This window comes from Rhamphochromis longiceps, linkage group LG7 (genome assembly GCF_057381845.1).
Source record: "Rhamphochromis longiceps isolate RC_006_pf linkage group LG7, R_longiceps_female_GT1.1, whole genome shotgun sequence".
Lineage (NCBI taxonomy): Eukaryota > Metazoa > Chordata > Actinopteri > Cichliformes > Cichlidae > Rhamphochromis > Rhamphochromis longiceps.
This window is the reverse complement of record NC_140563.1, coordinates 66,377,244-66,394,579: the sequence shown is the minus strand read 5'-3', so window position 1 is coordinate 66,394,579 and position 17,336 is coordinate 66,377,244. Positions and strand designations below refer to the sequence as shown.

The window sequence follows — 17,336 nt, the reverse complement described above, 5'->3', positions numbered from 1 at the left end:
AGACAGGGTGGCACACCTCCATCCTGGAGTAACATGGCGCCAGCTCTTGTGGTGCTGACATCAACATCTAGTTTGAAAGGGTGAGAGAAGTCAGGAGCAGCCAGAACAGGGGCCCTACAGAGGAGGGACTTTGCCGACTCAAATGCACATTGGCACTCTTCAGATAAGAGGCATGGATGGACTACACAACTTGGTCAAAGGAGCTACAGAAAAGCTTCTACAGAAACACCTGTTATATCCAGTCATCCCTAGAAACTTTTTTAGTTCCCGCCAAGTTGTTGGAACCGGATAGTTTAGCATTACAGCGACTTTGGCCTTCACTAGATGAACCTGTCCAAAACCAACCTGCTTGCCTAAGTGTGTAACTGTCGCTTTACGTCTGTGTAGGTTCTCAGTCATTCAGGTCATGGTAATCTAAGGACCTTGAAAAGAAAAGCAACTGGACTTCTTGAGTTTCTTTAACACGTTTCACCTCTCATCCAAGAAGCTTCTGACACTTGCCGGACTTTATCAAAGGTGTAAGCATCACAGCAGATTCCTTTGTGTCAAAGTAACTGAGGATAAAACACAGAAAAACCACCATCCTAGCTCTCCTTGTGGGGAACACACCCAGTCATGTCAAAAACTCCACTGACATATTCAAGTTTATTGGAAGCCCACAAACACAGACCAGTACCTACTCTTTGACACCCACGACCCTCTGGAACACAAACTTGGAGTGATCAGGATCCTGCAACACCGGGCAGAAAACATTCCCTCTAAGCCAGAAGGGAAAAAGAAGGAACACATGTGGTTATTCCAACTGGGCTTTCATCACAGTAAAGAAGATCAGACACCAACTAGGGAGAATCAGAAGGACAAATGGAACAACATTGTCATCCTTTATGTAGCAGGTCTGTCAGAAAAACTCAGGAAAGTCTTCTCGAGGCACAACATCCCAGTGTACTTCAGACCCAGCCACACATTCGGACAGAAACTGGTTCATCCCAAAGACAAAACTCCTAAACACAAACTTAGCAACTTAGTGTATGTTGTGCAGTGCAGTGAGGAGTGCTCAGACATCTTCATTGGAGAAAGCAAACAGCCACTTCATAAAGGCATGGCACAACATAAAAGAGCCACCTCGACAGAACAAGACTCAGCTGTGCATCTGCACCTAAAGGTCAAAGGTCACTCTTTCGAGAATGCCAATGTTCACATTTTGGACAGAGAAGACAGATGGTTTGAAGGAGGAATGAAGAAGCGATCTATGTGCACTATGAATGTGTGCATATTACCACGTCATCCAGATACACATTATATTGGGGCACATCCCCCCACACCACATGCATCAAATGCTGAAATGTAGCACAGGTGTTTTTCAGTCCAAATGCCACGAAAGTGTACTGCATAAAATGATCAGGAGTGACGAATGCAGAAATGTCAGAGGCTCTTGGAGTCAAGGAAACCTGCCAGTAACCTTTAAGAATATCCAACTATGACCACCTGACCTATCCAATCTATGCTGCCGATGCAGTCCTCCACACATACGAATGTAACAATAACACCCACTCACATCCTGGGCCATCTGACCTCAGGAAATCACATGATAGGGTGGGGCCAGGTTTCACAATGAGCTCACCCGAAACCCTGGCTGATTGTGACGCACACCCGTTTTCACACCATGGCTCATGTGATTAGGTGGAGGATCATCAGGGGGTTCTTTATCCCTCTTTGGGGGGAAACTCCCACTGGGTTTAAATCTGGGACTCTCCACCATTTGACCTTAGAACTGAAGAAGCTTCTCGGATGAGACGTGAAACATCTTCAAGCAACTTAAAGAAGTCCAGACGCTTTTCTTTCCAAGCTCCTTAGACTCCACCAAGGAGTTTTTGGTAGGGTTTGCATGTGTGTCATTCATTATTTAAACATGATAACTGGAAAAGTTTTGAATTAATAATAATAATAATAATAATAATAATAATAATAATAATAATAATAATAATAATAACAATAATAATAATAATGGATTGGATTTATATAGCGCTTTTCAAGGCACCCAAAGCGCTTTACAATGCCACTATTCATTCACTCTCACATACTGGTGGAGGCAGCTACAGTTGTAGCCACAGCTGCTCTGGGGCAGACTGACAGAAGCGAGGCTGCCATATCGCGCCATCGGCCCCTCTGGCCAACACCAGTAGGCGGTAGGGTAAAGTGTCTTGCCCAAGGACACAACGACCACAGCTTCCCCTCGTCAGTGCGTTATGCTCTCCACGGCGGTTTCCACAGTTTGTTCTCACCTGCACATCTGCTTCGTATCCATGCCTGCCTGCCTGCCCTCCAGCCTCCCATTACTCCTCGGACACTGGTAACTCCCACCTCCCTCCTCAGAGCTTACAAAGCCCAAAACCTGCAAAGTAAGAAAAATTAACTCACCAGCTAACTGCTCGTAGCTCCTGCTCCTTACCCATCAATAACTCCTTCTCTCGTTTCTCCGTCTCCTGCCGTGACGACCTTCAATCCTTCCCAGCTTCTGTCGCCATTTCCCCGTTGCCATTATTAACTTGAATCACACTCTTCTATACATTTTCTGTTTTCAAATAAACACTTCAGTAAATAGCTATACTACGCATCTTGGTGTCTGCATTTGAATCCATTCCTTCAGTTCATGACATGTTAACAGTCCATTAAAATTTGCCTTACATCCACCTTCAAAGTCAACTTAATGATTTATTGGTCAGAAATTGACAAAAAGCCATAGAACCTATGATTAGAAACTACGATTCGGGCAGGTTTGGTTTGTATTGTCAACATACAGAAAGATACCAAACTATTTAAAAGATCGTGTCACATTTGACATCTGACCTCTCCTTCAAGGCCAGTAGATTTGTTTGAAGGTCAAAGTAATAATAATGCTACATAATGCTACTTAAAACTATGTTTCTTACTGCCATTGTTTGTACTGACAAGATGTTGGAATATAGAAATGATGGGGATTCTAAAAGTCAAAGAACTTTAGACCTCTGACTTCTTCTTCAAGGTCAAGTATGGTTGAATGTACATAAAATGTCTTATATTTAAATCTATGTTTAAAATTCTGCTGCCTTTGTGTGTTGGCAAAATGTTTTAAAAATGGATGGATTTTGGGGTGGATTTTAAACATCACAGATCACATTATAGTTTGTATTTAAATGTCATGCCACATTGACCTTTGACCTCACATGGCAATGTGCAAACGTCTCCACAGGGAAAATAACAAAAGCCTGAACTTATTTTTACTGCACTGCAAAGTTCTTAAATTAAATTCAAAATGAACAAAGAAAACAAAAAAATTGGCTTCCTAAAGATTAAACAAAAGGTCAAAGATTTAAAGAAGAATCAGCTCAGATTTGCCTTCAGGTGACTCCTGTTGTCATTTTAACGTTTTATAACTAAACTTCTTTTTTTTTTTAACTAGAATCAAATAGATTTTGTGCTGTGGCTATGACAGGGTGTAACATTACAGACACATCAGACATGCTTGAACGTGAACACGATGGGACATTCCCATTTTAAACTTTTTGTGAATAATAAAAGCTCCTCAAAGAAGTCTTTGCAATGTTTTTATCAATCATATACTTGAAACATTAATATTTTGTGATTAACCAACAAAGTATTAAAACTCCACAGGTTATCTCTTATCAACTTTAATCACTGAAGCTTGTTTTTGTTTTTTAACATTAGTTTCAGTCTCTGATTCACACAGTGAAAAAAAACCTCTGACAAATTCCCCGAATGTTTTGCACAATCAGAAGCATTCAGAAGGGACTGCATGAGACAAAAACACCTGGAGAATGATGAGGAAGAGTTCTGTACTTCATCAAATGGACAGAAATGAGACTTTCTGCCGCACCTCACGATGCGGGTTGATGTGTCAGCGTTGTGTCGGTGTTGTTTCTGGATCAACAAAACTAATGTTGGTCCATGTTCAACATACTTTTGTAACATGGAAACATGGAAACACACCACACACCAAACTGTAAGCCTAACCATGAACACATCCTAACCCCCGCCCCTAACACTTACCGTAAATGACCCTTTTTTAGATTTTTTCCTGGGTGGACATCAGCAAGTCACAAAGCTATCGCATCATAGCAATTTGATTGGCTAAATGCTATGCTGATCCAGTACAAACTTTATTATTTTGATCCAGGAACACCAACACGCTGATATCAGAGAGACCTCATGGTGTTTGGATGCTAGCATCTACAAACATTACTGAGACAAGATCATACAACTCACAAAATCATCACTGTGAAGGTAGATGTTTGCTAGTGCGTCTGTTGTGCTTCAGTAATAAAGTTCATTCCAAAAACCATTTGGTTTTTTATTTAACTATGTGCATCATTTGTGCATCACACATTTACCAAAAGGTTGTAAACTAGAGGTCATCAATTTCATCCCTATAACAAAGAACAGATTACATTATTTAGACTTTAAAGTACAGACAATGGGTAACTTTATTGTTACATTTAGTCAAATATAGAACATGTGTGGCTCAATCTATTACACCATATCACCCTATGTTATTTAGCATGCCGAATATTATATTAAAAATAAGTTTTAATCATTGTTTTTTATTTCTGAATTGTCCTGCGTGTTAATTCATTTTGATTATTCCAGAAATTCATTGAGTGAATGAATCCTTGCAGTTCCGCTGCTTGTATCCACAGCCTCATTCCTTCAGTGGCAAGAACTGGACCACAACTGAGGTTAGGACCATAACCAACTGCTTTGCTTCCGCACAGCTCTTTTTCCACCACAACACGTCGGTATAGCATCAGCATCACTGCAGACTTCATATCAATCTGTCAGTCAGCACCATTTTTCCCTTACTCATGAATAAAACCCAGTGATACTTAAATGCCTTCATGTGAGGCAACAAGTTCCTGACCCAGAATGAGCAGCGCTTTAAGGAACTCAGGACAAAACCTAACCATATAATTGATGGTTTGCTAAACTCGCCTCTTTGAACTCCCACACCTGAGTTTTTGCCACTGCCAGAGCCATGCTCTGCTTGGTCTGCTCGTAACTACTGGCTGTCTCGTGAATTTGGGCCTTTTTCAGAGACCCCCATTGTACTCTCATTCAATATCTGGGTGTGCCACACCTGTCCTGTATAAGGACAGGGGACAACATAATGTTGCTCTTTGTCTGCTGGATAAAGTAATATAAATATCTTGATCAATTACAGATTTGCATGTGCTGTTACATTTGAAAAAACATATTTTATAATAATATTTTAACTGAATACAGCAAATATAAACACCTAAAATATTGAAGTGAAAGGAAGTGATCCTTATGGTGTCTTATCATCTTATATATCCAGAATGATTTTATGACATTATGCAAGGTCACTTCACATACCTGACTCATACCTGGGCCTGCTATGATTACATGACTACTACAGAAAATAAACCATGATATGAAACATGCAGTAAGCCTGCAAACAGATGTGCAGGAAATGTCACTGGTTACAGAATATTGAAAAGGTGTTACATATTGTCCGTGCTAGGTTTCTACATGCTATAAATTCAATCTAGACAGTAATCTTGACTTCAAATGAATCTGCATGCCAAATTATTGTCTAACGTTTGAGCATTTTATCCATAGATTTTATACAAAAAAATAGCAACCCAAACATCAGTACAAAGGATGAAGCTGAACATTTTTGTCAGTCGTCACACGGTAATCACAATGTAGGCCCACCCTAAAACACACGCAGCTTTATGATCCTTGTTACACTAGTGGGAAACAAAAGTTACAATATGAATATTGTGTGGTGTTCAGGTGGATGTGAAACTGTAACAGCTGAGACCATAAAACCAGCAGGAAAGTTTTCATTGAGGTCACAGAACAAAGAAGCTACAGTGCTGTTTTCCCATAGACTTCTACACAGCCAGACTTGGTTCTGAAACCACAGGAGTCAACCCCCCCATTGGTCATTAGAAGAAATGCAGGTTTAAGGCACTTTTCAGCCCTGAAAGCTACATCCATCTTCAACCCATTTAACCTTCACATGTTCACAAGACTGTGTTTGAGCCACATCACAAGAAAAAAGCTAGAATTTGAGGAAAATGTGTTTTGTTGTGGCCCTACTAAAGTACGCCAATACTCTAAAAACACCACCTTCTGTTGGTGTAGGAGTTTACTCAGACTCAGACACAGGCTGTGACTCATAATAAAAGTACAGGGTGGGCCATTTATATGGATACACCGTAATAACATGGGAGTGGTTGGTGATATTAAAGTCCTGTTTGTGGCACATTAGTATATGTGAGGGAGCAAACTCCTCAAGATGGGTGGTGATGGTCACCACCATGGTGGCCATCTTGGATACAACTTTTGATTTTTCAATAGGAAGAGGGTCATGTGACACATCAAACTTATTGGTAATGTCACAAGAAAAACAATGGTGTGCTCGGTTTCAACGTAACTTTATTCTTTCATGAGTTATTTACAAGTTTCTCTTTGTTGACAGCTATTGACATGTCGAAGAGGTTAACACGTGAGGAGCGGATCGAAACTGTGTTGATATCTGGTGAACGCAGTAACCGGGTCATTGCAGCAGATTTCAATGCAAGACAGCCTACGAGACCACCCATCTCCCATGCTACAGTTAGCAAACTGCTTGCTGAGTTTCGTGAAACTGGTTCAGTGTTGGATTTGCCAAAATGTGGATGCAAGAAAACTGTCACTAATGAAGAAACATCAGTGCCTGTCCTAGCTTCATTCAGCAAGAGCCTACAGCGTAGCACTCGCCGCATGTCACTGGAGAGTGGCATTAGTCGAACATCCCTTCGGCGGATATTAGCTACTCACAAATGGCACCCTTACAAACTCCAGCTACTGCAGCATCTCAACGAGGATGACCCAGATCAGCACACAGAATTTGCAGAATGGGCAAAACAAAAACTGGAACAGGACCCTCAGTTCATGCAGAAGATTTTGTTCAGTGATGAGGAAAACTTTTATGTGAACGGTGAAGTTAACAAACAAAACCACCGCTATTGGTCTGACACTAACCCACACTGGATGGATCCCTCCAAGACTGTTGGACCAACAAAAGTGATGGTTTGGTGTGGTATATGGGGTACAACGATAGTGGGTCCATTCTTCATCTACATGATGATGTGTTTCCCTCTTTATGCACTGAAGCTGGCACGTTCCCTGAGTTTTTCCAGCAAGATGGTGCACCACCACATTATGGGTGCCAGGTCCGAGCATTCCTAGATGAACAGTTTCCTGGAAAGTGGATTGGTCGTCGTGGGCCAGTTGAATGGGCCCCAAGGTCTCCCGATCTGACCCCCTTAGACTTTTATCTTTGGGGTCATCTGCAGGCAATAGTCTATCGTGGGACGATGCGAGATGTGCAGCACTTGAAACTACGGATACTGGATGCCTGTGCTGGCATTTCTCCTGCGGTGTTGCTATCAGTGTGTGAAGAGTGGGAAAAGAGGGTTGCATTGACAATCCAACACAATGGGCAGCACACTGAACACATTTTATAAGTGGTCAGAAACTTGTAAATAACTCATGAAAGAATAACGTTACATTGAAACCAAGCACACCATTGTTTTTCTTGTGACATTACCAATAAGTTTGATGTGTCACATGGCCCTCTTCCTATTGAAAAAACAAAAGTTGTATCCAAGATGGCCGAATTCTAAATGGCCACCATGGTCACCACCCATCTTGAGGAGTTTGCCCCCTCACATACTAATGTGCCACAAACAGGACTTTAATATCACCAACCATTCCCATGTTATTACGGTGTATCCATATAAATGGCCCACCCTGTATATTACATTAGATTAAGCTAGCTTACTGGTTTAAATTCTCTTTTTAAGTCTGAGTGCAACTTATTTAAAAATACCACCATGTCTGCAGCTGGAAGAATATTGCAGCTGTATGCATCAAACCACATTCAAACTGCCTGACGTGTTGATTCTAAACATAACCAACATGTAAACCCGTATTAACAGGGTTGGCTCGGATTCCATCTCACTGTATGTTGAATGAATTACATCCTAAAAACTGTATAATACTTAGCGCCGTATATCTGACAGTTCCATTCAGTTCATATCAGTTAGATTTATATAGCACCAACAGTCGGCTCAAGTCACTTTACATTGTACAGTAAAGAACTTAAAATAATGAAGAAAACCCCAGCAGTCAAAACTATGAGCAAGCACTTGGTGACAGTGGGAAGGAAAAACTCCCTTTTAATAGGAAGAAACCTGAGGCAGAACCAGGCTCAGGGAGGGCCCCCCATCTGCTGCAACTGGTTCGGAGTGAGGGGAGAAAAACGTTACTTACTGTAATAATAATGACTTTAATTATTTTAAAAACCATAGGGCTATTTCGAAATGAACAGAAATGATTCCTGATGCTTCCCATGAATTTGTTGTCCTCATCTGATTTACATTTTATTGTTTAAGAAACACACAAGTGAGTGAGACATGAGTGCCAAATTTAGCTCAAACTTTCCAAGTTCATGTGAATGTTGCTGGCTGAATGCTGAATCAGTGTGACACCACATGCATGCATAACATCCATGTGGTGTCTCTTGTACTTTCAACGGTTATTACTGAGAAAAGTCTCCTGTGTGATTCCACAGCTTGTCTGTCAGACAGCCAGCACTAAGACACTCACCACAGGTCATGACTCTCATGGGAACCTTTGATAGATTCCAAGCCCACAATAAAACTTTCATCCCAGCAGTCATAGGAGTCAAAAAATCCAAACGTGTTTTACTACATTCCATTCATTCAAGTCATTCTCCTGCTGCCTTTTGTTGTGTCCTTGTTTATTTACATAATTACTGGCTGGAAGTTTGTTGCTCAGTTGGAGATTCCTGTTGTATCTGTGCTCAGTCTGTTTATTGAGCTGCCCATTGGACTCCTTATATTGTCTGGATACTCATATGACCTGTATCATCATTAAACTGTGGTTGCTCTCCTGTGTTTCACACCGCACCAATGATAAAAAGTGTAATAATAAAGAGCAGATTATGCAGATGAGAGAGAGATCAGATTTTTGTAGTTTTAGTCACACCCTCGCTCAAGTGAGACGTAATTAATAGGGAAACTCGATGTGTAAAAACCGGTTCCTCATTTTAGTTTAACAGTGAAACAGTTTATATAGAGAACCGAAAGCACAGAGAAAAAAAAGCCCAAAAAAAAATACCCTCTATAGTAAAATGGCAAAAGTCACAGCCACGTCATGGATATTCCCAAGATGCAAAGTGGGGTCTCCCCGCTTCTTCTTCCAACTGTATAAATGTGAAGCAGGTGGACAGCAGTGACACAGCACAGAGAACAAGCCGACAGAGCTCAGCTGAGACTTTAATCCACTGCTGCAACACGAAGCCAACAAACAAACTTCAGGATGGCCGCTCCTCGTCTCGCTCTGTCTGTGGTTGTGCTCATGCTGGCTGTCATCGCTCTGACTGAGGGTAAGGCTCGTTTTAATTAAGAGACTTTTACATTTTTGGGTATAGAAGCCAAAACAAATAGTAAATATTGAGATCTAGTCCTGAATATACATGTATTAAAAATGCAAAGACATATAGTAAATCATTAGTGTGATTTCCTGTATTACTGGTGATGAGTAGTCGCTATTTTTCCAAAAATATTAAAACACACACACAGAATTAATGCAGCAAATAATATTAACATATCACTTCATAGAGATAGTTAAGAGAGGACAGGTCACATGACAAATCTGACCACTTCATAACTCAGGGGAACAAATGAGCAGTTGCACAGTGTCGTCAACTAAACATACAGTATCAGATGTGACCTCACACCAGCCAGCAGGAAACTGAATCGGAACAAAAACCAGGAAGCAGATGATGTGGTGCTGTGTCAGTGGCTCAGTTGTTAACTTGTTCCTGTTTGTTTGCAGGTATGCGCGGTACTGGCCCAAAAAAGTGCTGCTTCCGCTTCAATGACCAGGAAGTGCCTAAAGGAAAAGTGGTCAGCTACGTCAAGACCAGCCAGCGCTGCTCCAAGCCCGCCATCCTGTAAGTACACAACCTCACAAACACACATCACCACCATCACCAAACCTGCCCCTCCATCCTCTGACTCTCCTCTTTCTGTGAACCTTCAGGCTGAACACAGTGGCAGGCCGACAGCTGTGTGTCAGACCTTCGGCCCCCTGGGTGAAGCAGCTCATCAGCTACCTGGATGCCAAAGCCGTCCCAGGAGAGACATCCAACCTGTAACCATGGAAACTACTTTGGAAGAGCCTTCATGGACAAAAGCTGGACAGTTTATATGTTTAAATGCTGGAAGTTTGTATAACCAAACAGCAGCTCTTCTGTCTACATGCTGAATCTGTACCTCATAATGTTATAGCTACATCCTGAGTACAGGTTTCCACTGGGTCAAAAAATTTACGAATGATCTTTCTGCAGTCCAACGATTTTGTGTGTGTGCTTGTTTACACTGCCATTCTTTTAATACTGATATTTAACATTTCTGACTATGAATGTTTTATGATATTTTACAAAACAAGTGTGTTTTTGCTTAATACAACACTGAAAGTCTGACCGTAAGCACTGTGATACTTTGGAGTGTAATCTGAAATGACTTGAGAAGCTGTTCTTTGTGAAAGAGCAGTGCCTCCCACCTCCACATGGTGTCATCAGTAAACAGCAGAGTATAAGCTATAGGCTGCAGCACTGTTCCTGCACTGTGGACAGTTTGTTTGGTTTATATGTAAAGTCTGAGTAAACATTTTTTGTTTTGCATGCTTATGCTACTAAGTGTACTCCTTAAATTAAAGTTACAGGATCAGCTAAAGTTTGTCTTTGTCATCCTGTGTTTTGTTGCATACTGCAACAACTCATGTCACTTAAATAGACACCAGAGCAACTTATGATAGTACTGATAATATGATATCCTCTCGCTGAAGATCACGTTGAGGGATTTGTGTTAAGTGTTCTTGCAGCCCTCCAGTGGGTCCTATAAGGCACTGTTTCCCACACACTTTGCCGTGGCACATAGGTGTGCTGTGAGAAATGATCCGGTGCGCTGTGGCAGATTATCTAGTTCCACCTGATTCGTACTATAAGGGCCTGTCTCAATATGCGTACTTGTGCGTATTTGCGGTCTCGTGGCCTCGTGATACGTCATCAGACCAAGTAGTGTTCCAATTCAAAGGGGGTGTCCAAATTTATAGGCTGCATCCTCCTGCATCCTTCCGGCCTACCCGGCCTTCGGAGGACCCGGCCCAAATAGACCGCGGTGGCCGTGTCCTCCGAAGGCCGGGCCGGAAGTGAGAGGCTGTGAAACTGGACGGTCTAGCCTTCAGATTTGCGTCACCAGCTGGAGTTTAATAAACTCAGCCGTCTCCTCCTCGATGTCTAAAATATAACAGGACACTGGCGTAAATCCTCGATCATCTCACACTTCTCTTTAATCACTTTTCTGTTTATTCAGCTGTAATCTCAGCCAAACCGATTTACTCACAAAGAAATTAAACACTGAAAACAGCCAATCAAGAACATTTTTAAGTTACCTAAGTGACTTTTACATATATATATATATATATATATATATATATATATATATATATATATATATATATATATATATATATACAGTGTTGGGGAGTAACGGAATACATGTACCGCCGTTACGTATTTAAAATACAAAATATGAGTAACTGTATTCCGTTACAGTTACCGTTTAAAAAGGTGGTATTCAGAATACAGTTACTTTGTTGAAATAAATGGATTACACTGCGGTACTTTCCTGGTTCATATTGTGGTGGGTCAGGACTGTTTGGGTTTTGTTTGACAGCTACGTGCTGTTGTTCCAGGCGGCAGCGTTACGGTTGCCATGGTTACAGGGCGACGCTCTCTCTCTCTCTCTCTGCGACTGTGTGATTCCTGGGTGAGAGAGCGCCTTTTGTTGTTGTTGTTGTTGTTGTGCTAAGCTAACAGGCAGAATGCTACAAGCATAGCTCTAAAGAATGTAGCATCATGGGCAGTGTAGTCCGTGCTGCAGGGAGAATGGACTGCCATACGCGTTAATGTGTCTGTGAGCGAGGGAGGGAGAAAAAGGCAAAGTACGAGTTGTCATCGAGCAAAAACGGGAGCTGGAAGCATGTAAATATAATAATAACCACTTCAGCCAAGAAGAGAGCCTGACGAGCCCAGTTGTAAGTAAGCTATTAAGACTCGACTGTACACCGTGTTCGTGTTTTCCTCCGAAAACAATAAGTTCCGTTGGAGCAGCCTTTCAACGCCTCTCTCTGTCTCCCGCAAGAAAAGTTGACCCACACAACAAAGTAAAGCTATTTTTCGGCTACGAGCCGACAGGGACCCCGCCGTATTAGTCAGAGTTCCCTTTACTACAGCTCGGAGTCGCGGACCTTCAGTAATAGTAATAAATCACACAGCAATAGTACATTCACGTAGTTGTAAAAAGCATGATAATATATTAAGTAATCCAAAGTATTCAGAATACGTTACTGTCATTGAGTAACGTAACGGAATACGTTACAGAATACATTTTGGGGCATGTAATCTGTATTCTGTAATGGAATACATTTTAAAAGTAACCTTCCCAACACTGTGTATATATATATATATATATATATATATATATATATATATATATATATATATATATATATATATATACTTCTATATCAGTCTCCGAAAATGTCGCAAATATGATGCCTTGATAAACTGAGCAGATATTTGAAGTTTACATAGCTACATTCTTGCCTGAAAATATCTTAAAAGTTTATTTTGTGACCCAGAAAGAATAATAACAGTAATATTAAAACTTAGTGGCGGCCACCATTGTTGGAAACTGGAATTGGCTGGGCCGCACTATGAATTCTGGGACATGGTGGGCCACGAAGGATACACCTGACCCATCCTTCAAATCTGGGGAAAAGGAGGATGTATTTGTCACTTGCATTTGGAGGAGTCTACGAAATTGGACAGCCTTTGTTGCATTGCTGTTACATAATTGGCCTACACATGCGGCCTCAGGAGGATGAAGCCCATGAATTTGGAAACCCGCAAAGTACGCATCAAGCCGAGAAAGCAAAAAATTCCCTGATGTCTTCTTGCTCCACCCGTTTTATTGGGCATGCATCAGTGGTGACTTGTGTTGCAGCCCGTTCACACTGCCTAGGCATAATATAGTGTCGATTTGTCAAGTCCCGAGACGTTCCTGAGGCACCCGAAAGGTGACCTTCCGCATTCTTATGCCACGTGCCGGCTTATGGATGAAATCCAGCAGAATGACGCTCCTGTGGTAATCCACGTCCCAGCCGTGTATTGCAGCCCTAACCCTAACCTTATCCCTAACCCATAACCATAATCTTATCTAACCGATCTAACCTTAACCAGGACTTTAATGATAAGTAAAACGAACGTACATGTGAAGATTCATTCCAAATGGTTCTCATGTTTCCTCATTTTTCCAATCTGGGAAAATATGGACATGTTGGGTGCGCAGGAGCGTAAAATACTGACGATTTGTCACCTAGTGTAAAATGTTAGGCTTTGGAGTGGGGAGTGTTGTGTGTGGACTTGGTGAGTTAAATACCACAGAATTTCGATCAAAACTCAAATGCAGCATTGGTGGAGAAGCACAGACAGTGTTGGGGAGTAACGGAATACATGTACCGCCGTTACGTATTTAAAATACAAAATATGAGTAACTGTATTCCGTTACAGTTACCGTTTAAAAAGGTGGTATTCAGAATACAGTTACTTTGTTGAAATAAATGGATTACACTGCGGTACTTTCCTGTTTCAATTTGTCGCGGGTCAGGACTGTTTGGGTTTTGTTTGACAGCTACGTTCTGTTGTTCCAGGCGGCAGCGTTACGGTTGCCATGGTTACAGGGCGACGCTTTCTCTCTCTCTCTCTGCGACTGTGTGTTTCCTGGGTGAGAGAGCGCCTTTTCGTTGTTGTTGTTGTGCTAAGCTAACAGGCAGAATGCTACAAGCATAGCTCTAAAGAATGAAGCATCATGGGCAGTGTAGTCCGTGTTGCAGGGAGAATGGACTGCCATACACGTTATGGGTCTGTGAGCGCGAGGAGGTCGAAAAAGGGGAGTGGAACGGTAGGAGTTGTCATCGAGGAAAAACGGGAGCTGGAAGCATGTAAATATAATAATAACCACTTCAGCCAAGAAGAGAGCCTGACGAGCCCAGTTGTAAGTAAGCTATTAAGACTCGACTGTACACCGTGTTCGTGTTTTCCTCCGAAAACAATAAGTTCCGTTGGAGCAGCCTTTCAACGCCTCTCTCTGTCTCTCGCAAGAAAAGTTGACCCACACAACAAAGTAAAGCTATTTTTCGGCTACGAGCCGACAGGGACCCCGCCGTATTAGTCAGGGGTCCCTTTACTACAGCTCGGAGTCGCGGACCTTCAGTAATAGTAATAAATCACACAGCAATAGTACATTCACGTTGTTGTAAAAAGCATGATAATATATTAAGTAATCCAAAGTATTCAGAATACGTTACTGTCATTGAGTAACGTAACGGAATACGTTACAGAATACATTTTGGGGCATGTAATCTGTATTCTGTAATGGAATACATTTTAAAAGTAACCTTCCCAACACTGAGCACAGATAAGCACAGCTCAGTTTATCAAGACATCACATATTCGCAAAAGTGCTCTGACGTTTCGGAGAAATCTGTTACCCGCCAGCTCGATAGCAGACCGGGAGGTCAAGGCTCATTAGAGCCCAGCGAAAACAGCGGACTCCACCCCCCGCTGTCTTTCGCTACTCCGGTTAAACATAATATATAAGTGTCTTATATAACTTAAAATGTTAATGTTTGGTTTATTTCAGTATTTTATTTGTTCCTGAGGAAATCGGTTTAGCTGAGATTAAAGTTAAGCTTCATAACATATTAATCACAGTTAAATTAAGAGGGGAAGGCAGTGAAAATTCCGGAAATGTGACATCATCAAGTACGCTGGTGTTCCAATGGTACAAATCTCCAGTCCGTACTCACGTTATCATAAAGTCCGGACTTAGCAAGAACGCGAGAACGGACTTGTGTAATTGAGAATTGAAAAAGGGCATCGGAATCACAAGCAAACAAGGATTTGGTTGAATGTTATTTCTCTTTATTTTGAACAAGTGAAGGTTGAACTCTACACCTGCAAAGGACATCAGTAGTTGTTTCATTGTCTGTTTATGTGACACGAGCTGTTACACTCTGTAAGAAGACACACAATGACAAAGTTTCACTGATCCTTTATCCTTTATTTTAAAGTGAAGTTTTCAGCACAATCATAAAAACACAAATACTTAAGTTTTACATCAAAACCAAGCGAACTGTCCACAGTGCAGGAACAGTGCTGCAGCCTATAGCTTATACTCTGCTGTTTACTGATGACACCATGTGGAGGTGGGAGGCACTGCTCTTTCACAAAGAACAGCTTCTCAAGTCATTTCAGATTACACTCCAAAGTATCACAGTGCTTACGGTCAGACTTTCAGTGTTGTATTAAGCAAAAACACTCGTTATTCAGTATAATAAGATAAATAATCAAAGTCAGAAATGTAAAAATATTAAATATCAGTATTAAAAGAACGACAGAGTAAACAAACAAAGAAATGTTTGGATTGCAGGAAATTATTCCTATTTGCAAATGAATCTCATAATTATGTCTTTAAGTATAAGAATATCTGATACAGATTCAGCATGTAGACAGAAGAGCTGCTGTTTGGTTATACAAACTGCCAGCATTTAAACATATAAACTGTCCAGCTTTTGTCCATGAAGGCTCTTCCACAGTAGTTTCCATGGTTACAGGTTGGATGTCTGTCCTGGGACGGCTTTGGCATCCAGGTAGCTGATGAGCTGCTTCACCCAGGGGGCTGAAGGTCTGACACACAGCTGTCGGCCTGCCACTGTGTTCAGCCTGAAGGTTCACAGAAAGAGGAGAGTCAGAGGATGGAGGGGCAGGTTTGGTGATGGTGGTGATGTGTGTTTGTGAGGTTGTGTACTTACAGGATGGCGGACTTGGAGCAGCGCTGGCTGGTCTTGGCGTAGCTGACCACTCTTCCTTTAGGCACTTCCTGGTCATTGAAGCGGAAGCAGCACTTTTTTGGGCCAGCACCGCGCATACCTGCAAACAAACAGGAACAAGTTAACAACTGAGCCACTGACACAGCACCACATCATCTGCTTCCTGGTTTTTGTTCCGATTCAGTTTCCTGCTGGCTGGTGTGAGGTCACATCTGATACTGTATGTTTAGTTGATGACACTGTGCAACTGCTCATTTGTTCCCCTGAGTTATGAAGTGGTCAGATTTGTCATGTGACCTGTCCTCTGTTTACTGTATCTATGAAGTAATATGTTAATATTAAGTTTAATGCTGCATTAACATTAATTATTTTCATATTGCACATTAGAATGGACTCTTTATCTTAGACAAACTACTGAATGCTACAGCTTTAATGGTTCATGACTTTAGCTTCAGAAATAGAATTTCTTTCTAGTAACTCCTATGAATGAAAAAGATTGAAGAACAGTTTCATACATTGTTTATCAAAAATAAAATCAATAGCTTGCTATTAATGGTCTATTAGTTTGTAAATAAAACAGCCAAGAATTATTGTTGCTTTGTAATAAAATTAATGATTTGAGTGATTTGTTTTTGTTTTTCTCAATTAAAAATTAAAAAAACATTTTTTATTGTTACATATAAACGCTGAATATCATATTAATATTAATTTCAAATTGTTATTCATCACACAGTGTAAAGGTCAGATCATTAAAACGAGCCTTACCCTCAGTCAGAGCGATGACAGCCAGCATGAGCACAACCACAGACAGAGCGAGACGAGGAGCGGCCATCCTGAAGTTTGTTTGTTGGCTTCGTGTTGCAACAGTGGATTAAAGTCTCAGCTGAGCTCTGTCGGCTTGTTCTCTGTGCTGTGTCACTGCTGTCCACCTGCTTCACATTTATACAGTTGGAAGAAGAAGCGGGGCAGACCCTGTTGGGCACCTTGGAAAGTTTGTGACGAGTCGAGTTTCACTAAAATGAGGAACTGTTTAGGTTCTCTTTTTAGTATGCCTCTCTATCACACTGACACTGCAGACCTTTCATTGTTGATGCAGTGTGAAACAGTTCAATGTTTATAAAAAGGACACATATCAGTATTCAGACATGTATTTGTTCAACCCCGTGGAGTTTCCCCTATATATGGATTAATATGGACTTAGCTGCCTGCTGCGTCCTCTTTATGCTAAGAGCAGTCCCACCTTTCAGCCACTCTGCACATTTCGAGCTTTCTTAGGGTAAACT

At 41.3% G+C, this 17,336-nt stretch overlaps 2 protein-coding genes across 2 annotated transcripts; one reads left to right on the top strand and one right to left on the bottom strand.

The window, feature by feature from the left end:
- The first annotated feature begins 9,345 nt into the window (after nt 1-9,345).
- On the top strand, nt 9,346-10,818 carry LOC146666748 (monocyte chemotactic protein 1B-like). The gene is made up of 3 exons (XM_085411417.1): nt 9,346-9,478; nt 9,931-10,048; nt 10,138-10,818. Exons 1-3 carry the CDS (start codon nt 9,412-9,414, stop codon nt 10,250-10,252), a joined length of 300 nt encoding a protein of 99 aa, XP_085267543.1. The 5' UTR covers nt 9,346-9,411; the 3' UTR covers nt 10,253-10,818.
- A 4,806-nt stretch (nt 10,819-15,624) lies between these two features.
- On the bottom strand, nt 15,625-16,951 carry LOC146666747 (monocyte chemotactic protein 1B-like). Its single transcript, XM_085411416.1, has 3 exons — nt 16,819-16,951; nt 16,036-16,153; nt 15,625-15,946 (listed from the first exon to the last, which is right to left on the bottom strand). The coding sequence occupies exons 1-3, from the start codon at nt 16,883-16,885 to the stop codon at nt 15,832-15,834; spliced, it is 300 nt and encodes a 99-aa protein (XP_085267542.1). The 5' UTR covers nt 16,886-16,951; the 3' UTR covers nt 15,625-15,831.
- Nucleotides 16,952-17,336: the final 385 nt, after the last annotated feature.

Bases quoted from the DNA above. Each gene is read 5' to 3' on its own strand.
- LOC146666748 (XM_085411417.1), top strand. From the start codon at position 9,412: ATGGCCGCTCCTCGTCTCGCTCTGTCTGTGGTTGTGCTCATGCTGGCT. The intron at 9,479-9,930 runs GTAAGGCTCGTT...GTTTGTTTGCAG, and splicing joins TGTCATCGCTCTGACTGAGG to GTATGCGCGGTACTGGCCCA. The intron at 10,049-10,137 runs GTAAGTACACAA...GTGAACCTTCAG, and splicing joins TGCTCCAAGCCCGCCATCCT to GCTGAACACAGTGGCAGGCC.
- LOC146666747 (XM_085411416.1), bottom strand. From the start codon at position 16,885: ATGGCCGCTCCTCGTCTCGCTCTGTCTGTGGTTGTGCTCATGCTGGCT. The intron at 16,154-16,818 runs GTAAGGCTCGTT...GTTTGTTTGCAG, and splicing joins TGTCATCGCTCTGACTGAGG to GTATGCGCGGTGCTGGCCCA. The intron at 15,947-16,035 runs GTAAGTACACAA...GTGAACCTTCAG, and splicing joins TGCTCCAAGTCCGCCATCCT to GCTGAACACAGTGGCAGGCC.